General features: G+C 45.3%; 1 protein-coding gene across 1 annotated transcript in view; it reads right to left on the bottom strand.

Moving 5' to 3' along the window:
* Nucleotides 1-14,745, bottom strand: part of Fer1l6 (fer-1 like family member 6) — a 113,987-nt gene extending 99,242 nt beyond the window's left edge. Inside the window, exons 1-6 of the mRNA XM_076835781.2 lie at nucleotides 14,667-14,745; nucleotides 9,453-9,573; nucleotides 6,657-6,711; nucleotides 6,423-6,554; nucleotides 3,524-3,586; nucleotides 198-276 (exon numbers count right to left, since the gene is read on the bottom strand). Of these exons, the coding sequence (XP_076691896.2) occupies nucleotides 198-276; nucleotides 3,524-3,586; nucleotides 6,423-6,554; nucleotides 6,657-6,711; nucleotides 9,453-9,573; nucleotides 14,667-14,745 (529 nt within the window). The remainder of the gene's footprint in view (nucleotides 1-197; nucleotides 277-3,523; nucleotides 3,587-6,422; nucleotides 6,555-6,656; nucleotides 6,712-9,452; nucleotides 9,574-14,666) is intronic.
* Between the last annotated feature and the right edge of the window lie 1,397 nt (nucleotides 14,746-16,142).

The raw sequence follows: 16,142 nt of genomic DNA, 5'->3' as shown, positions 1-16,142 counted from the left end.
AAAATCATACAATTCAGAGGTGGACATGTAAGATAATCTTATCATTTGAGGGCAAGATCCGTGCCGCATGTAACTTTGCATACTTGGTGCTAATTTTTATTGAATGAATTGTCAAAAGGATGAGTGAATGAATAAGAAGTCCTTGGGTGCCATAAACCAGAGTCAGAAACAGAGATGGGGAGGTGATGCTTCCTTACCAGGTTGGTTGTACACAGTCCCCAGATCTACTTTGAAAGAGCCAATCAGTATGCTTCCAATCAGCTTGTGGTGAAGGACCTGGGGAGAGATGGAGCGGTGAGAGTCTTGAAATGGGCTCTTTATACCTCAAAGACGCTTCTAGGCCTTGACCCTTCCCAGGCTTTGACCTTCATCTGGAGCACAACGGCATTTAGTCATCAAACCACAGAGTCACAAAGGGCCTTCAGAAATATCTCACCTGTACTTCTACCTCCAGCAGGTGGTCCCCCGATTCTCTATTGATGGACACCTGAAACTCGCACCGCCTGAAAGTTTTCTTTAATCAAAATGAACTCTAGTGCAGCCTGCCTGTCAATGCCCACCTCTGTCTGCTGAAACTCTACCCAGAACAACTGTCACCTCCTCCAAGCAGCCCTCCCTCAGCCTCAGCCCTACCCCTGGCTGAAACTCTTCCCCCCAAATTCCCAAACTGCTCTGCTCACCACCTTCCCAGGGAACTCATCAAGCACTGCCTTAAGCCATTTGCAATAGAAGGAAGGTGTCATTCTCAAGCTGAGCAGAAGCCCGAAGAGGAGTGCCCCATAACATCTCGGAATGAAGAAGAACTTGAGGGAGGTGGCAGAGGGGGTGCCCATCCCCAAATGCCCATTCACTGTGAAAAAAGCTGCTGAAGAATCAGGATTAGTTTAATCCGGAAGCAAAAAAAAAAAAAAAACAGGGCAGTGAGGGGCTGAACAGAGAAAGGGCAAGAGAAGTCCAGTGACTCAGATCTGGGAAATGCTGCCATCCAGAAAAGGGGACCAGATCCCCTGAGTGGTGCTCAAGTAACAGGATGAGAGACTTCAGTTCCCTAGAGGAAAAACTTTCATGAAAATCAGAACTTCTCAGCAATGTAGTAGAATTTCTTGGAGACAGTGACCTCACCATCACTGGAAATAATCATCATGTCCCAAGAAATCTATGTCAGGCAGGAGGTGGAGGGGGATCCCAGCAGCACTTGGAACTTGGGCTCGATGGCCCTGAGCTTCCTCCTAACTATAAATGGACCTAGGAGCTGCTTGATTCAAGGTCAGTTTCCTACAGTCTCCCATCCACCCCACAGTCTTGCTCATGATAGATGTTCAATGAACATTTGGTGAATGAATAATCAAATGATGGATGAGGGGAGACTTTTGTGGCTTCTGAATAGCCCCTTTTGGCAGAAGCAGTGAGAAACAATAAATTCAGCTGACCTCACCAAATGACAGCCCTTCCCGCTTCTCTTTCCACTCTCTCTCACTTGCCCAAATCTTCCAACCGTGTTAGAGAACTGGGGGGAAGTAAGGACAGCCTGGCTTGAGTAGAGGAGCTATTTAAGGTCACACAGAAAGCTCACTCTACAACCCACCACACTTGCAGGAGTGGCGTGGCTTCCCGAAGGCCTGAGGAAGACCAGACACCTGTCTCAGGTTCTCCTTGCAGGATGAGGGGCGGCAAGCAAGATGAGCCCCAAACAAATCTTCCAATAACACAGGAGACTTCAAGTCATTCACTAAGGGGTCGAGTGCTGGGCAGTACTGGTGTGGCAGAGCATGCAGCGCCAGGACCCTGGAGACGTCTAACACACAGAGTGCATGGGTCCTGCATACCTTGGGCCACTGGCACTGAAAGATGGTCTTGGGTGTGTAGCAGCCTGGCTGTTCCAATAGCACCTGCTCACAGACCTCTCCTGACTCTTCTCTCACATTGAATTTTTCCTGAGCACATTGACTTTCAGTTCATGAACTTGCAGAAAAATCATATTCAATGTTTCCTTCTCAAGGGGAGTTCTTGAAAATATCCCCCACCCCCATCTTTTGGAGTTGTTTAGGGATGCCAAAAGCAGTCTCATCTTCCAAGTGAGGGGAACAGAGATGTGAACTTTGACCCTCTGTCTGAAAAATCTTTGTGTCCCACAAACAGTCACTACCCTTGTCTATGATCTGATGTTAAAGCCCGGTGTTGACCTGCTCATCTGAGACTAGAGAGTCCTTTAGGAGCAACTGTAAAGCCACTCCACAAACAGGAGCAATGGAGCAAAGTCCTGGGCAGCATCCCAGGTCCCAAAATACCTTCTGCCTTGTCATCTGCCTGAAATTCAAACACTAAGAATGTTGGCTCTCGGTGACTTCATTCCTCAAGAGTCATATTCTTCAAATGCCCCCAAGAAGGACAATACCACAGCACCACCAAGACCCAGGCCTTAACGCAGGACTTCATTGACATTCAGCTGTGGTTGAAGGGAACGGGTCATGGATGTGTTTATTGAGTTGAGTGATGTTGGAGGGGTGGATGAAGGCAGGTGAGGAGAGAGGACAGGCCAGGAAAGTTCCAAGACAGGTTTTGTCATCCCCACAGTCTGATTTGAGTTGGAATGACTGTTGAGGATGTCAACCCCTATTCTCCACACTTCCACTGACATACAAAGTGGGTGTTCTGTTCTTTCAGAATCCAGCCCCTACCCTCCACTGCCAGGCACACACAACCTCACACCCCCTCTGGGAGAGAAGCAGCCATTTCTCAGACTGGTGAGAACAATGTTGCCTGCCACCCACAGTCTCTGTCCCTTGGCTGGATAGTATGAAGTTGGGCATGATCCCACGCAGCCTCCCTTCACTCATTTGAGCCAGGATGGCCTCAACACGGGCACTTTCCCTTCCTATTCCTTCTTCCATATGGAGAGCAAACCTGGACCAGGAAGCCCTGGGTCGACTCTTCAGACCTGGCCTCTGGGAGCAGTGACTCCCCTGGTAGGGCTGAGGAAGGGTCTCCCATAGGCAGGACTTGGAGACAATCTTTGAGAATCTCAGTGGCTACCACAAGCCCCAAATCACATTCTCTGATCCAGTGTCACCATGGATGAGAGTGACGTATGTGGTACCTTCCTGATTCTTGTTCCATTTATCACCAACTAGAAAGAGAAAGTGCTGTGACTAATGATCATTAGTGCAGATAACTTCCTGAGAGAGAACACCAACCTAGGCTTGATAAAAAAAGAAGAAAAACCCCTAAAAAATGGCACTCCATTAATATGTCATTTGAAGCATGTGTTTATGCCCACATTTGATTAGTAATAGATTTACCATAGCTTACAACTTGCTTCCAAGAAGCATGGCTCCTCTTAAGAATCTCCCAAATTCCTCTGTACTGGTGATTTCAGGTTCTGGTCTGTTGGTTTCCAATTCACCATCCTATACTCATCCTCCTGGATCTACCCACCCCTGTGCATGCTGAGCTGTCAGAGTCCCCAGTGCCTAGAATCTCCCCCACCTCCTACCACCACCATCACCACCAAGGGTATACTCACTGAGATTTTGATGATCTTGTCAAAAAGATGCACTTGGGGTCCAATGAAGTCGAAGACAAAGTACTGCAAAACACGAAGTGCATTGTGGCAGTGACTCTAGTCTAACACGTAAGAACCCTGTTCTGGAGTGATTTTAGATCTGCCCCACTCTAACTGCTGCATGGTCCCCAGTGGCAGGAATATATCACCAGCTGATTGGCTATCCTCTACTGAAGGTCATTTAGACTATCAAAAGTCTTTAATACAAAAAGAGAAGAATGTCACCAACCACATGCTTGCATGGGATATGTGTACGGATTCCTATAAAATAGAAGAAGTAGAAGAGCTGGGTCATGGATTATGTGCATGTAAATTTTTAATAAATAATATTAAAATTTTCTTCTAAAGGAACTAAGTCATTTTATATTCCCACAAGGAGCTATGAAAATAGCCATTTCCCCACACTTTTGCCAGTCTTCGATACTGTCAGTGTTTCTTTTCTTTTTGCTTATAATGAGAGTTCAAATGGTACCTGAGTGGTGTTGTTTTTTTTTTTAATATGGAATAACTTTGATTAAATCTTATTTTTTTCAGGATTTTCATATGAAATTACCAAGATTGTCTGAGAAGAGAAAGAATTTTTAAAATTATGAACATGGGAGATTTTTTTATATTAATAAAGCAATTAAATTTCAGAGTCTAGAAATTATCTGGACTGGTCCCCATATTATACATACAAGACTGAAGAGTAAAGAACATAAAAGATGTGGCTTACGTTCATATCAATAGTTTTTTCTGGACCAAATCTTACTTCTTCTGAAGTAATCACACAAGAAAATAGACATGAACCAGCCAATTGGAGCCATGTTCCTCCCAAACAGAGGCTTATGGTTCTAGGAGGAAGGACACTGAGTGGTGTCAGGGTCTGCTTGGTTGTGCCTGGGGACTGGTGGGGATCAGTGAGGCAGAGCTGGGAGGCCACTGACCCCTAAATTCTTTCTTTTGAGCTGCAGGATCCAGAAATGACACATGAGGGATGGACATAGAAAGTAGAAAAGGAGAAACTGACCGCTAGCAGCTTTCCTTCCAAGGGCAAAATAGGAAAACCAAAATACAGTGTCATGCACTATAACCAGAGTTCTTCAAAATGGTGGTCCTTAGGTAGCAATGAAAGGTATCATGACATTCAGTGTCTTCTGCTTAATATGAAAATATATATGAAATTTCAGGAAATTTTTACATACAGAATATGTTCAACTTTTAAAGAGTTTTTGTGTTCAAAATTGACATGAAAAATTCACTTATGAACTTCCTCATTCTCTGATAAGGCTGAACATACAAGATGTGGTGGGTTCCTCTGGGCTGATCAATCAATTCCAATGTTTGCTGCCTTCTGCTTAGTTTCATGTGTTCCAAACAACAGCCCCAGGCAGGTTCCCTAGACCCCTGAACCACACACATTTTTCTAGCTGGAAAATACTCCCCAGCCCCTACTAACTAGTTCCTTCAACATCTGATGACCTTTGGGCTTGAAAATTCGAGTCAAAAGCTATGACAAATGTTTTGCGTTCACCCTCTATGTTTTTGCTTGATTTCCTACTGATTACACTTGGGTCCAATTTAATGTCATTTAGATCCAGGACTTTTATGCAGAATTATAATAATTAACAAATCTATAAGGCTTTGAAGTTTCAAAGCATTTTCATGCACATGATCTCATATCATATCCTTGCCAAAAGATGTCTTGGGGGCCAGACGTGAAACAGGAAGGGGATAAATACTGACATTTTAAAGGTCAGAGGAATACAAAGAAGAAAGGAACTAACAGCTCAAATGGGATTCTGGCATTTTTTGTTAATATCATTATCCATGCTCTCCTTGTCTTCCTTTTTAATTAAAACTCCCATTAGAATAATAATTAAGAGTTTGATGCATTTTTTAATAATTCCTGGTGTCAAAACACCTACTGGAAAAGAATCCCTCCTGTGCAGTTAGTTAGAGAATAAACTGTTTCCTCTTGGAAGGGAATTTAGTGATATCAGAATTTTAAACACACATACCCCATGCCCCAATTATACCATATAAATATTATTATAAGTAGTGGCAAAATGCTGAAAAAGTTAATATCCATGAATGAGAGACTGACTGGTTTAGTAAGTTATGGTACATCAAGGCTGAGGGAGAAGTAAGATTGAACTGCATGTTCAGTGATGGACTAATCTCCAAGGTATGGGGTTTCATGAAAAGACCAAGACCCAGGCAGAGTATGGAATGCTACCATATTTACTCGTATTCCTGAAAATGCTTGGGCTATCTCTGAATGACAGCCAAAAGCCTGGTGAGGATGGATGGCTTCAGGGAAAAGGTCTAGGAAATTGGGGACCAAAGATCAGAAGGAAATAACATTTTTTTTACTGTACTTCATATTGTCATATAATACTTTCATTTTATAAAGAGAATTTAGTATGTTTAATATTTAGAAGCTTCTCTCTTTGAAGTTTTCCTTCACAATCACTACACAGCTTAAAAAATACTACTCTTTTGCTTTCCAACATGGTATGCCTATTTCAAAATCAGTAATTAAATTTGTGATTTCTCTGCCATGGAAAAGAATGTGTATCTTCTCCCTGACCAACCTTCAATGTTTATTAAGTGAAATCCAGAGTTTATCATGGATGGCAAGGAGCTTGTAAGAAATCTAATGGGCCTATTAAAAACACAGTGATGGCTTTAACCTCAGGGAGAATTCCTTGCCTCTCCTTTCCACTAACTTTTTATTAAAAACCCTTGAGACAGTGTTTGTAAGGTGACTCGGAGCTTGCCATGAATTTGGACAAGGGACAGTTTGAATGAGGAATTCTGCTGGATGGTTATGGAGGCAACATTGGGGCTGGCAATGCTGGTGATCGCCACAACTCACCTCATTATAAAACGGGCTGTTGGTTCCTTCCTTCACCGTGCTCTGCTTCTTCTCATCCCCAATCTCAATGGTCACAACAGGGTCAATGTTCTCACCCACCAGCTGGCGGGCCTCAGTGATGTTTATGGCAATCTACAATAGAAAGCAGAGTGTCGGCCATGCTGGATACTGCCCATTGTTCACATGGGAGAACTGGGGTGGGGGGAGGCTGGGCAGGAAGAGGCAATCACTTACTTGATAATTTTGGGATTTGATGTCTCCATCATGGATCTTAGTCAGCAGTTTTGATCTATAAGTAGAAAATTCAATATACTTGCTTTATTAAGTAAGTACATACTTTGGAGCCATAAGCCATGATAATATTTTCCAAAATATTTCTAAGGGTTTCATTTATATTGTATCACATATTCTCTCTACATCCCTGGGGAGATAAGTATAGTGGAAAAGTGGCTTAACTCCTGTGACTCAGTTTCCCCATCCTAAAAATGGAGTTATTAATAGTACTTACCACCCAAAGTGGAATTAGAATTCAATGCAAGCAAAAATTGAACCCAGTGCCTGGCAAGAATAAGTGCTAGTGGCACTTTTTATAAAATTACCCATATTATTTATATGATTTTGTTGGTTAATTTATAAAACTAGAAACTGAAAGTCTCAGAAAGTTAGTGGCAGAGCTGCATCAAAACAAGGATCTACCAACCCCCTGCCTGATTCTAGATACAGGACCACTTTGCCATTTCTAGCAGATATAATAATTATGTGTTATGATTATTTTTGAAAGGATTGGTAAAGGAGAAAATTGGAAAGGATGACCAAGATGCCATCTCCCTGAGATTTCACATCCCAGGCCTTTCATTTATCTGGGCCATCACAGGTCATTGAACAGATGTATACTAGAGATTGGAAAGAGATGAAAGATCCTTGTTGTCACAGAAGCAGCAATGGGTGGGAAGTCTGAGTTCCTACTGAATCGTGTTCTCTTGGCTCCTGACAATACCATCTTTCATGTGACTTCATTCCATTTTCATGGAGTATAATTGGGTCTAGTAGAGAATAAAGTAAGCTAGTGAAAATCTCAAGGTTTGGAATCAGATTGAAGGGGATTAGAATATTTGTTCTTCCTAGTTTGGGACTTTATCTTTAAATTCCTTATCTGAAAGTGGAAATAATAATTCCTACCACCTAAGTTCACTCTGAGGGCTAAGGGAGATAATGCCTATAAGCAAGGGTAGATATCATTTATTACATTTATCAGTAAAATGGCAAGTTCATACTGATTTTTCATTATGTGAAAGCCCAGTGCTAGGCTCAGTTAAGAGAAAAACAAGACAAGCTGCCATCTTGGCCCCAGAGCTAATGATCTATCAGGGGAAAGAGGAACAAGGCGCACAAGAAAAGAACTATTATATGTAAGTGTAAAATAGACCAAAGGAGGGACATGCAATAGAAGAGATGTAGAGACAAAATTCCTGAAAGCAATTCACCGAAGAGATTGGATTTGAATTGAGCATTGGTGGTGGATAGAATTTCAATTGCTGGAGAATGCTCTGACCAAGGAGAAAGAAGAGACCACTACTCCTCATTTTCCTTTCTCTTGCTTCTCTCCATTCAGAGCTATTATTTGGTAAAACGGATGACAAGAGATGCTTTGAAAGATATGAAATAGTTGAAGTCCCTAATCAGAGGCCAGAGGAAAGGGTGATAGGGTACAGAGTAGGGGGAAGGACAAGTGACGTGAGGTTGTACACACAAGTTTATGTCTTATTTTAATTGTCACCTCTGAGCCATCAGATTCTCATTTCTACCTGCACCCTTTTTGCTCCTCCCCCACATACACTGCCATCCTGTCACAGTTAAGAAACAACAGCTCAGGGTCTGCATGAAGGGTAGCACTAATTAGCTTTAGTAACAGTAACAACTGAGTGGGGAAAGAAGAAAAGGGCATGATGAATTTTTGTGAGTAAGAAATTAAATTAACATGAAAAATATGGCAGACAGAAAGCATTGCTAAGCCCATCATTGGCTTCTCTGTGCCCGAGCTTATAGCTGGGTACCTTGTAGTCTCCTTCCACTCTAACACAGGCTGACCTTGTAACTTGCATTGGCCAACAGAGTGCAACAGAAATAACTTTTGCCAGTTCCAAGCCTAGGCTTTAAAAGACCTTGGGTACTCTGTTGGAATCCTGCAGTGTCGCCATTGGAACAAGCTCAGACTAACTTTCTGGAAGGTCTGATGCCATAGTTTGGGAGCCCAGTGGTCACAGCTGAAGCAGTACCAGGCCAGCCTACCATCAGCCAGCCCCAAAACTAAACTCAATAGAACTGTCAAATGACCACATATGCAAAGGATGATGCATCAGCAAACTATCAGAGGTCATAAAACTACTCCCCTGATCTATCAGCTCAGAGCAAAAAATCAATACCTATGATTTAAGCCACTGATTTGGGAGTTATCTTTTATACACCAATTGTTCATTGATATATCAGGAGAAAGCCAGTTTGTTTTGGACTTTTCTTGGTAGTATAGGAACCACCTTTTCATTTGGGACAAACACGAAGCTAAGACAATTATTATCTTGATGAATTAAAGAGCAGATAAGAATAGCTCCTAGAATCTGTCTTCATCCCTTGCTGTCATTCTTGAACTATGAGGGGCATGAGCTCGTGTGTGTGTGTGTGTGTGTGTGTGTGTGTGTGTGTGTGTGTATGGTGCTGGGAATTGAACCCCGGGCTTTACAAATGCTAGGCAAATGCTCTACCACTGAGCTACATCCCCAGGCCCAGCAATAGCATCTTAACTCAGGAGAGACAGGATCCAAAGCTGGCAGAGCCAGGATTCTGGCCTGCTAAAGTCTGACCAGCATCAAGAGGCCAGGACTCAGAGAAAAGTGAGCAAGCACAGAAGTCCATCTTCCTGCCCTGTAGACAGTGACCAGGTCTTCTCTTCTGATCTGCAAGAGCCTTCAGGGGTACCTGGCACATAGGATGCACCCAGAAAAAATATGTCAGTGACCTGCATCAACTCTATACCTTCTATTCAGAGGAGCTGAGGCGGCAGGAGTGATGGAAGCATCGTCATGAATCAAATCTCCTACTGGTCCTTCCTGGTGAGAAGGTCCATCCTGTGGTAGTTCAGCTTCACTCTGACCATCTAGAGGAGCAAGCAAAGGAAGAGGATCTCGTTGAATTGAGACATAGTGGTGATCAGGCCCTCACTCTGTGCCCAGCACCATGGAAGCGTCACCCCAGGTATAGGAAACAAGAGGACAGTCTCTGCCACCATGGAACTTAACATCCTATTGGCAGAAAAGTCAGGCATATATCTTAATTTTTCTTAAAAAAAAATTTATATATATATATGTATGTATATGTATATCTTCTGTTTAAAAAAAGAGCAGATATATTTGGATGGTCTTATGGAAAGGAAACTGTATGATGAATCTAAGATGTGCCTTTAGGTGTGACCTTGCAGAGTGGAACCTGAGAAAAGTCAGAGTCTCTCTGAGTCTCATCAGCAAAGTTTAAAGTACATGAGGCTCAGCTGGGAAGCTCTTAAAGCGCAGACTCTGACTCAGTAGGTCTGGGAAGGTCCCAGATTCTGCATTTCTGATAGCAAGATCCAGGATGAGGTCCTTCCTACATCCGTCTGCCAGTTTTGAGCAGAAGTGCCCTGCTCTGAAAAGATGGTGAGTCCTCATCGGGGAGCCTGTAGACATTGCCTTATTTGGAAAAGGTCTCTGTACACATGGTTTATTCAGGATTTTGAGATGAAGAGATTGTCCTGGATCATCCGGCTGGGCCCTAATCACAATCATATGCATCCTGACAAGGAGATTTCAAACAGAACAAAAATGCAGCAACCTGTCCCTGGGGGCAGGGATGCCACCAACAAAACAAGGAAGGCCACAGCCACGGGAAGCTGGAAGGGACAAGAAACAGATTCTCTGGAGGGCATGGGGCCCCTTCATTTTGACACAGTGATACTGATGTCAAGCCTCTGGCCTCCATAACTGTGAAAGAATAAATCTGTATGGTGTTAAGTTACCAAGGTACTTGCCCTAGGTAGGTTTCTTGAGAAACTCCAGGAAATGGCTATACAAACACTTAGAAAATTTCACTGAATGGCTAGCAGTCATTGTTTAGACTGTTTCCCTCCTAACCCCAGATTCTGATTAAGTTCATCTGGAATGTTGCCCAGATGTCAAGATTGTTTGAATTCCCCAGGTAGCTCTGAGGTGCAGCAGAGCGTGAGAACCACTTCTCAACCAGGTTCCTGGCGGGTGGAAGAGTGGCTGGGCCTCCCTACTTCTCCCTGAGACTCCACATGGTGCAGTTGGCATCCCAGTGGTTTGGATTCCAATATCAGTCCTCCTTCTAGTTTTATGATTTGGGCAAGTTACTGAAGTTTCCTCTGTTCTGTTTTGCTCATGTGTAAAATAAGGCAAATCAGGAAAATCAAATAAAACATATAAAGCCCCAGCACCATGACTGCCAGATTTGTCTGTAGAAAGGGCTGAAGCCTGTGAATTCCAAGTTGGGTGACTTGAGCAAGTCACAGAATTTCTTGCTCTTTCTTTTCCTTTTCTGAAAAGGAATTGGGTCACAAAAGTGGTCTTCAGATTGTTTAAGGCAACCAAACACTTTTTTTATTTGTACCAAAGATTGATCCCAGGGGTGCTCAAACACTAAGCCACATCCCCAGACTTTTTTTTTTTAATTTTATTTAGAGACAGGGTCTCACTGAGTTGCTTAGGGCCTCACTAAGTTGCTGAGGATAGTTTTGAGCTCATGATCCTCCTGTATCAGCCTCCCAAACTGCTTGGATTACAGGTGTGCACCTCCACACCCAGCCTAACAGAATATTTTTGACAGTGTGATTTTATATTGAATCTCAATATACATATAACATAAGTCCATTTGTACCTGTCCTGTGTCATGGGTTGACACGGGGCAGGCCCTCATGACTATCCTGCTCATATTCCTCCAAAGCCGTTTCTCAGATTCCCAGGGCTCCATGGGACTCAACTATAAAGACATGGGTTAATAATTTCTAAGACACCTTCCAGTTTCAATGTATTTTGATTCTGGTTTCAGCTAGTCAATCACGTCAAACAGTCCTGAATCAAAGCCAGATGAGATAACACAGCCCATGGCCAAGGAGCTCCCACACACAGACACAACCCCAAGAGGTGCTCAATGGTTCAGAGAATATCACTGAATGAGCAGAACCTGCTTTGACTGTCCTCTCACCCAGAAAACTAAAGCCACAGCCAGAACTAGAGATGCAGAAGGGCTGTGAATGCCAGGTGAGTGCCCTGAAACCACAAGATTAAATAAACTACCTGACCACAAGGCTTTTTGGGATGAGGATCTACAGTCATACACTCAAGTTTCCAGCGAATTTCTTTAGCATATGATACATGCTAGAGACTTGGTAGGTGAGATGCTTGCTATGCAGGAATTAACCCTTTCTCCGGCATCTTATGTTGTGGCTAGTAGGAGACACCTTAGTAGGAAGAGCATCTGCTAAGGCTTCTACAGCTTTCATTCATTCATTCATTGAATTCCTACTATGCTCTCTCTAATCATCTCACCATGAGACATGCAGGCTAATCTAAAAAGTTAATCATATCATGTCACTTGTCTTCTTAAAACTCCTCAATGGCTCTCATTGTACTTAGAAAAAAGTCTGATGTGTCCAATGCCCTGCTCCATCTGGCTGCCACCTGCTTCTCCTGGCCACCTGTCCCTCTCTCCCCCTTGCTGCTCACTAGCCACACAGCCAGCTCTCTTCTTTCTTGGTGTTATTCTCCCTCTGCCTGAGCTGCTCTCCTCCCTGTCTGTCCCCTTGGGCTCCCTCTTACTTTGAAGTTTCAGTTCAAATGTTCCTAGAGAACCCCTCTCTTCACCAAAATCTCTATTTCGATGAGTCAGGAATCAATGGACTCCCCAACAACTCCATTTCAGCTGCTGTCTGTTTCCTTTCTAGAAATCTTCCCAACTTGTAATGCAGCTCCCTCAGGTAGGGTCCCAGAGTGAACAGATGGCACATCCAGAATAGGATGACTTGAGGGCTTTTCATGAAGGTGTGGGTATTGGAAAACCCCCAAAGCTCATGCAGTTATCCGAGGTGGCAGCCAGGCTGTCAGCTCTCCTCGGCTCCCGAGTGAGAAGAGGGAGGCACAGGGAGACACCAGGCCTTGAAGTCGAGGAAGCTTGAGTTGAGGCAGCCTCCCTAAGAGGGGCAGCTTTCTTCTTTCAGTAGAGGGATGCAATCAACTGGACCCTGAGCTCCCTCTCCTCCCTTCCCAACCTCCTTCTGGGGCCCCATTGGCCAGACGCAACCTGAATCCAGAGGCTCAGGGACCTGGGTTATGCATCCACAGAGGTCAGCCTCCTGGGACAAAGAATGGGTGGAGAAGGGTGGAGAACAGAGCTAGAGGGCAAACAGAAGAGTCCACCACAGGGCTGTCCTCCCAACAGGTGACTCAGTGTCACCCTGTACACTCAGAACCCATCCCAGGACCTGACACTTAGCAGATGTTCCATCCCATTTGTTGAACAAGTGACTGGATGGAGGATCGTGGGAGGTGCCCAGTAACTATTTGTTAAGTGACCAGTGAGTGGATGGCTTAGGGTAATGGGAATTCTAAGAGCACAGTGCATAAGCCACATGTCTGAAAATACAGACAAAAGAACCAGAGACTTTTAGAATCTCCAGCTATTTCACCCAGAAAAGCCCCAACTCTCTAGGCCACGCCAAGAAGGAAAACCAGAGTGTGCATTCTGTAATTTGTTTGTCAGTCTCTTGCGTGGTGGGCCCCTCCCAGCAGGATGGAGGCCATTTGCTTTCTAGGAGGGGCCTGAGTCCTCTCGGGCCTGTTTGCTTTGTGGGCTGCCAACCATGATTAGATTGAGACCAGGAGCCAGCTCCTCTGACATGCCCAGGCTGACTGCTCTGAGTTCCACCAGCCTGTCAGTGAGGCTCCTAACTGGAGGCCAGTGCTTGGGGTAGGAAAGCGCAGACTGACCTGGGCTCAGGAGCTGGCTTCTCTACTAACTTCTCTATAACTGAGGCAAGCCACTCACCCTGTCTTGAACCTCTGTTGTGAAGCAGGCAATAGAATCTACAGTTCAGGGTTATGAATAATGTATGTCAAGTAACAGGCAGTGGAGAGAGACTGATTAAATGTGTCATAAATATTTTCATGAGGTTGCTGAGAGAAGGAACTCTGCCTTATTCAACCTTGGGTCTTCAGGAACCAATCTCATGGATAACAAGAAAGACCCCAAAGCCTTTCTCCTCCACTCCCCCATGTCAATGATTTGATTGAATAGAAAATTACTTCTGTTGGGCCCTAAGTCTTGTCCCCATTGCAAATAAAGTGCTCCTCTCCTCCCATCCAAGGCTCCCCAGTACTTTTCTCTGTAAGTTTCATCTGAGGACAAAGAGTGGAGTTGAGTGGGCACAGGTCACAGGAAACCTGCAGTGGATGGCAGGGAAGCAGCCCTTCCCCTTGAGTAGAAGAGAGGGACGAGTATTAACCGGGCTGTGTGTAGGCTGAGGAGTGGTCCAGAGAGCTGTCCTCGAACTGGCTGTTATCAGAGCCACCTCAGCAGAAATCTCCAGTAGGTCCAGCCCCCTAGACCTATCCCCTTGGGATGCCACTAATCCAATTTGATTCCATCCACTGGCACAGTTCACGCTGTACCTCAAAATTTTGCTCTTTTGGAGAAGGAAGTAGCCCATTCTGAAGGCAGGAGGTCTGAGAGCCTGGATTTACATCCCAGGGCCATGTGCTTCCTGGCTCTGTAACTCCCGCACTGGGAGCCAGTATGTGGCTGTGTAACCAGAAAGGGCCTCACACTCAGAAGGACCCCGTTGTTTGTATAAGCCCCGTTGTCCCCATCTTGACATTCTTAACAATGGCTTTGTATTTTCATGTTTTTCTGGACCTTGCAAATCCTGCAGCCAATCTTTTCCACACTGGTTGACTCTGCATCTCTGTAAACTCATTTGTAAAACTGAGGTAACGTTACTACTGCTGAGATGGAGTGAGACGATGTGTAGCAGAGGTCCTCGGGTGATAATCCTCAGGGAACACCTGTGATGGGTGGCACCCGAAGCACTGCAGGCCGCCCATCTTCCCCTCACTCCCATGGACAAGAACCACACTCTCAGCCAAGGGGTCCCCTCTGGGAGGCCCCAGCCCCAGGTCAGCTCTGCCCACCCCCGCGCCTCACCTTGCGCAGCCTTGTTGGCTAGGACTAACCCCTTCTCTCCTTTATTTTTCTTCTTCTTCTTCAGCTTCAGCCCAAACATTCCCTTTCTGAAAAGAAGAAGAAAAAAACTAAACACAAAGTAATAGAAACTTGAGTCAGTCCGACCTGTCGGGAGAACGCAAAGACACCAACCCTCGAATGCTCCGGGCTGACCAGCCTCCTCCTCCACCCAGGATGGGTCAGGAGACAATGTCGGGACGCCCACCCGCTCCCCAGGTAGCTCTGCTTTTGCAGCAACAAGTGTGCCAAGAAGAGGCACGCTGGATGCCAAGAGCACAGCTGGTTCTTCTCCCCGGCTCCTGGATCACCCGTGCCAGCACTCAAAAGGAGACCTGTCATTGACTCAGCACAGCGAGCCTCTTCTGCCCATCTTACAGATGAGAAGCCGTGGCCCAGAGAGCCTGGGGGCTGTTTCTAAGGCCACACAGCTCCTTGGCATCAGAGATGCTGCTGGAACCTAGGTCTGCCTGATTTCAGAGCACAGGGTCTAACCCGTGGGTGGCTTGAGCCTGACCATTCCCCTTGGCAGAGTGATCACCCTCTCCAGAGCCAGACTCTCAGACTGTTTCTAAAGTGAAGAGGCACTGGGACTTAATGAGCTCCTGCCACAGGTGCACAGCTCAGCTGTGCCCAAAACATCACCTACTCTTACTATTTTATGATGAGCAGTGAGCAGAGAGCTAGGTCGGAGCCCCCTCTCATCTCCGAAAAGGGCTCCAAACCACTGGATCTAAGAGACAAGAACATTCCTGATGCTCCAGCCCCCAGAGGGAATCCCTGTCTGGAGCTGAGGGACTGAGGAGCATGCAGCTCTGGATGGAGGGATGGATGGCCACAGCGCAGAGGGCGGAGGCGGGGAACCAGGGCTATGCCCTTGGAGGAGAGCGCAGCAGAGCTGCTGCCCTGCTCTGTGAACACTTTGCTGCCCTGTAGTGGTGTGTGAGATACTGGGATAGCAGGGTTCCCCCATTTAGCTCCTATCTAGGACTTGCTCAGTGGTGGTGGGAAAGGGTAAGATTGGGCTCCATATTTGAGATGCCTGGACTTCAACCTCAACACTGTCTTACAACCTTGCACAGGCCGCTTAGCCTCTGCACCCTGAGGGCACTGGTGTGTGGAGTGAGGTGATATATGCAAAGAATTTAGCACAGTACCTGGGACATATTTGTTGCTCAATAAACCTTAGCTACTGCTATCTAAGGAAGGTGCTAGGAGACAGATGTCCACTGGATGTATCCACTTATTTACTCCTGTTCTTATTTGTTTATTTGTTCTGCTTGTGTCCTGCTTTGATGCAGAGAAATTAAGGAGCCTCCACATCTGTGCTGTCTTAACAGTGGGATGGATGCTTTTGTGGAGGGAGGTCCCTTCCCTGAGGGTGTGCAAGCAGGGGATTGAGGGCGTTGCAGAGAGAGGACAAGCCTCTGATGAGGGCAC

This window comes from Callospermophilus lateralis, chromosome 16, assembly GCF_048772815.1.
Source record: "Callospermophilus lateralis isolate mCalLat2 chromosome 16, mCalLat2.hap1, whole genome shotgun sequence".
Classification (NCBI taxonomy): domain Eukaryota; kingdom Metazoa; phylum Chordata; class Mammalia; order Rodentia; family Sciuridae; genus Callospermophilus; species Callospermophilus lateralis.
The sequence above is the reverse complement of the archived record's forward strand: the minus strand, read 5'-3'. Positions and strand labels throughout refer to the sequence as shown.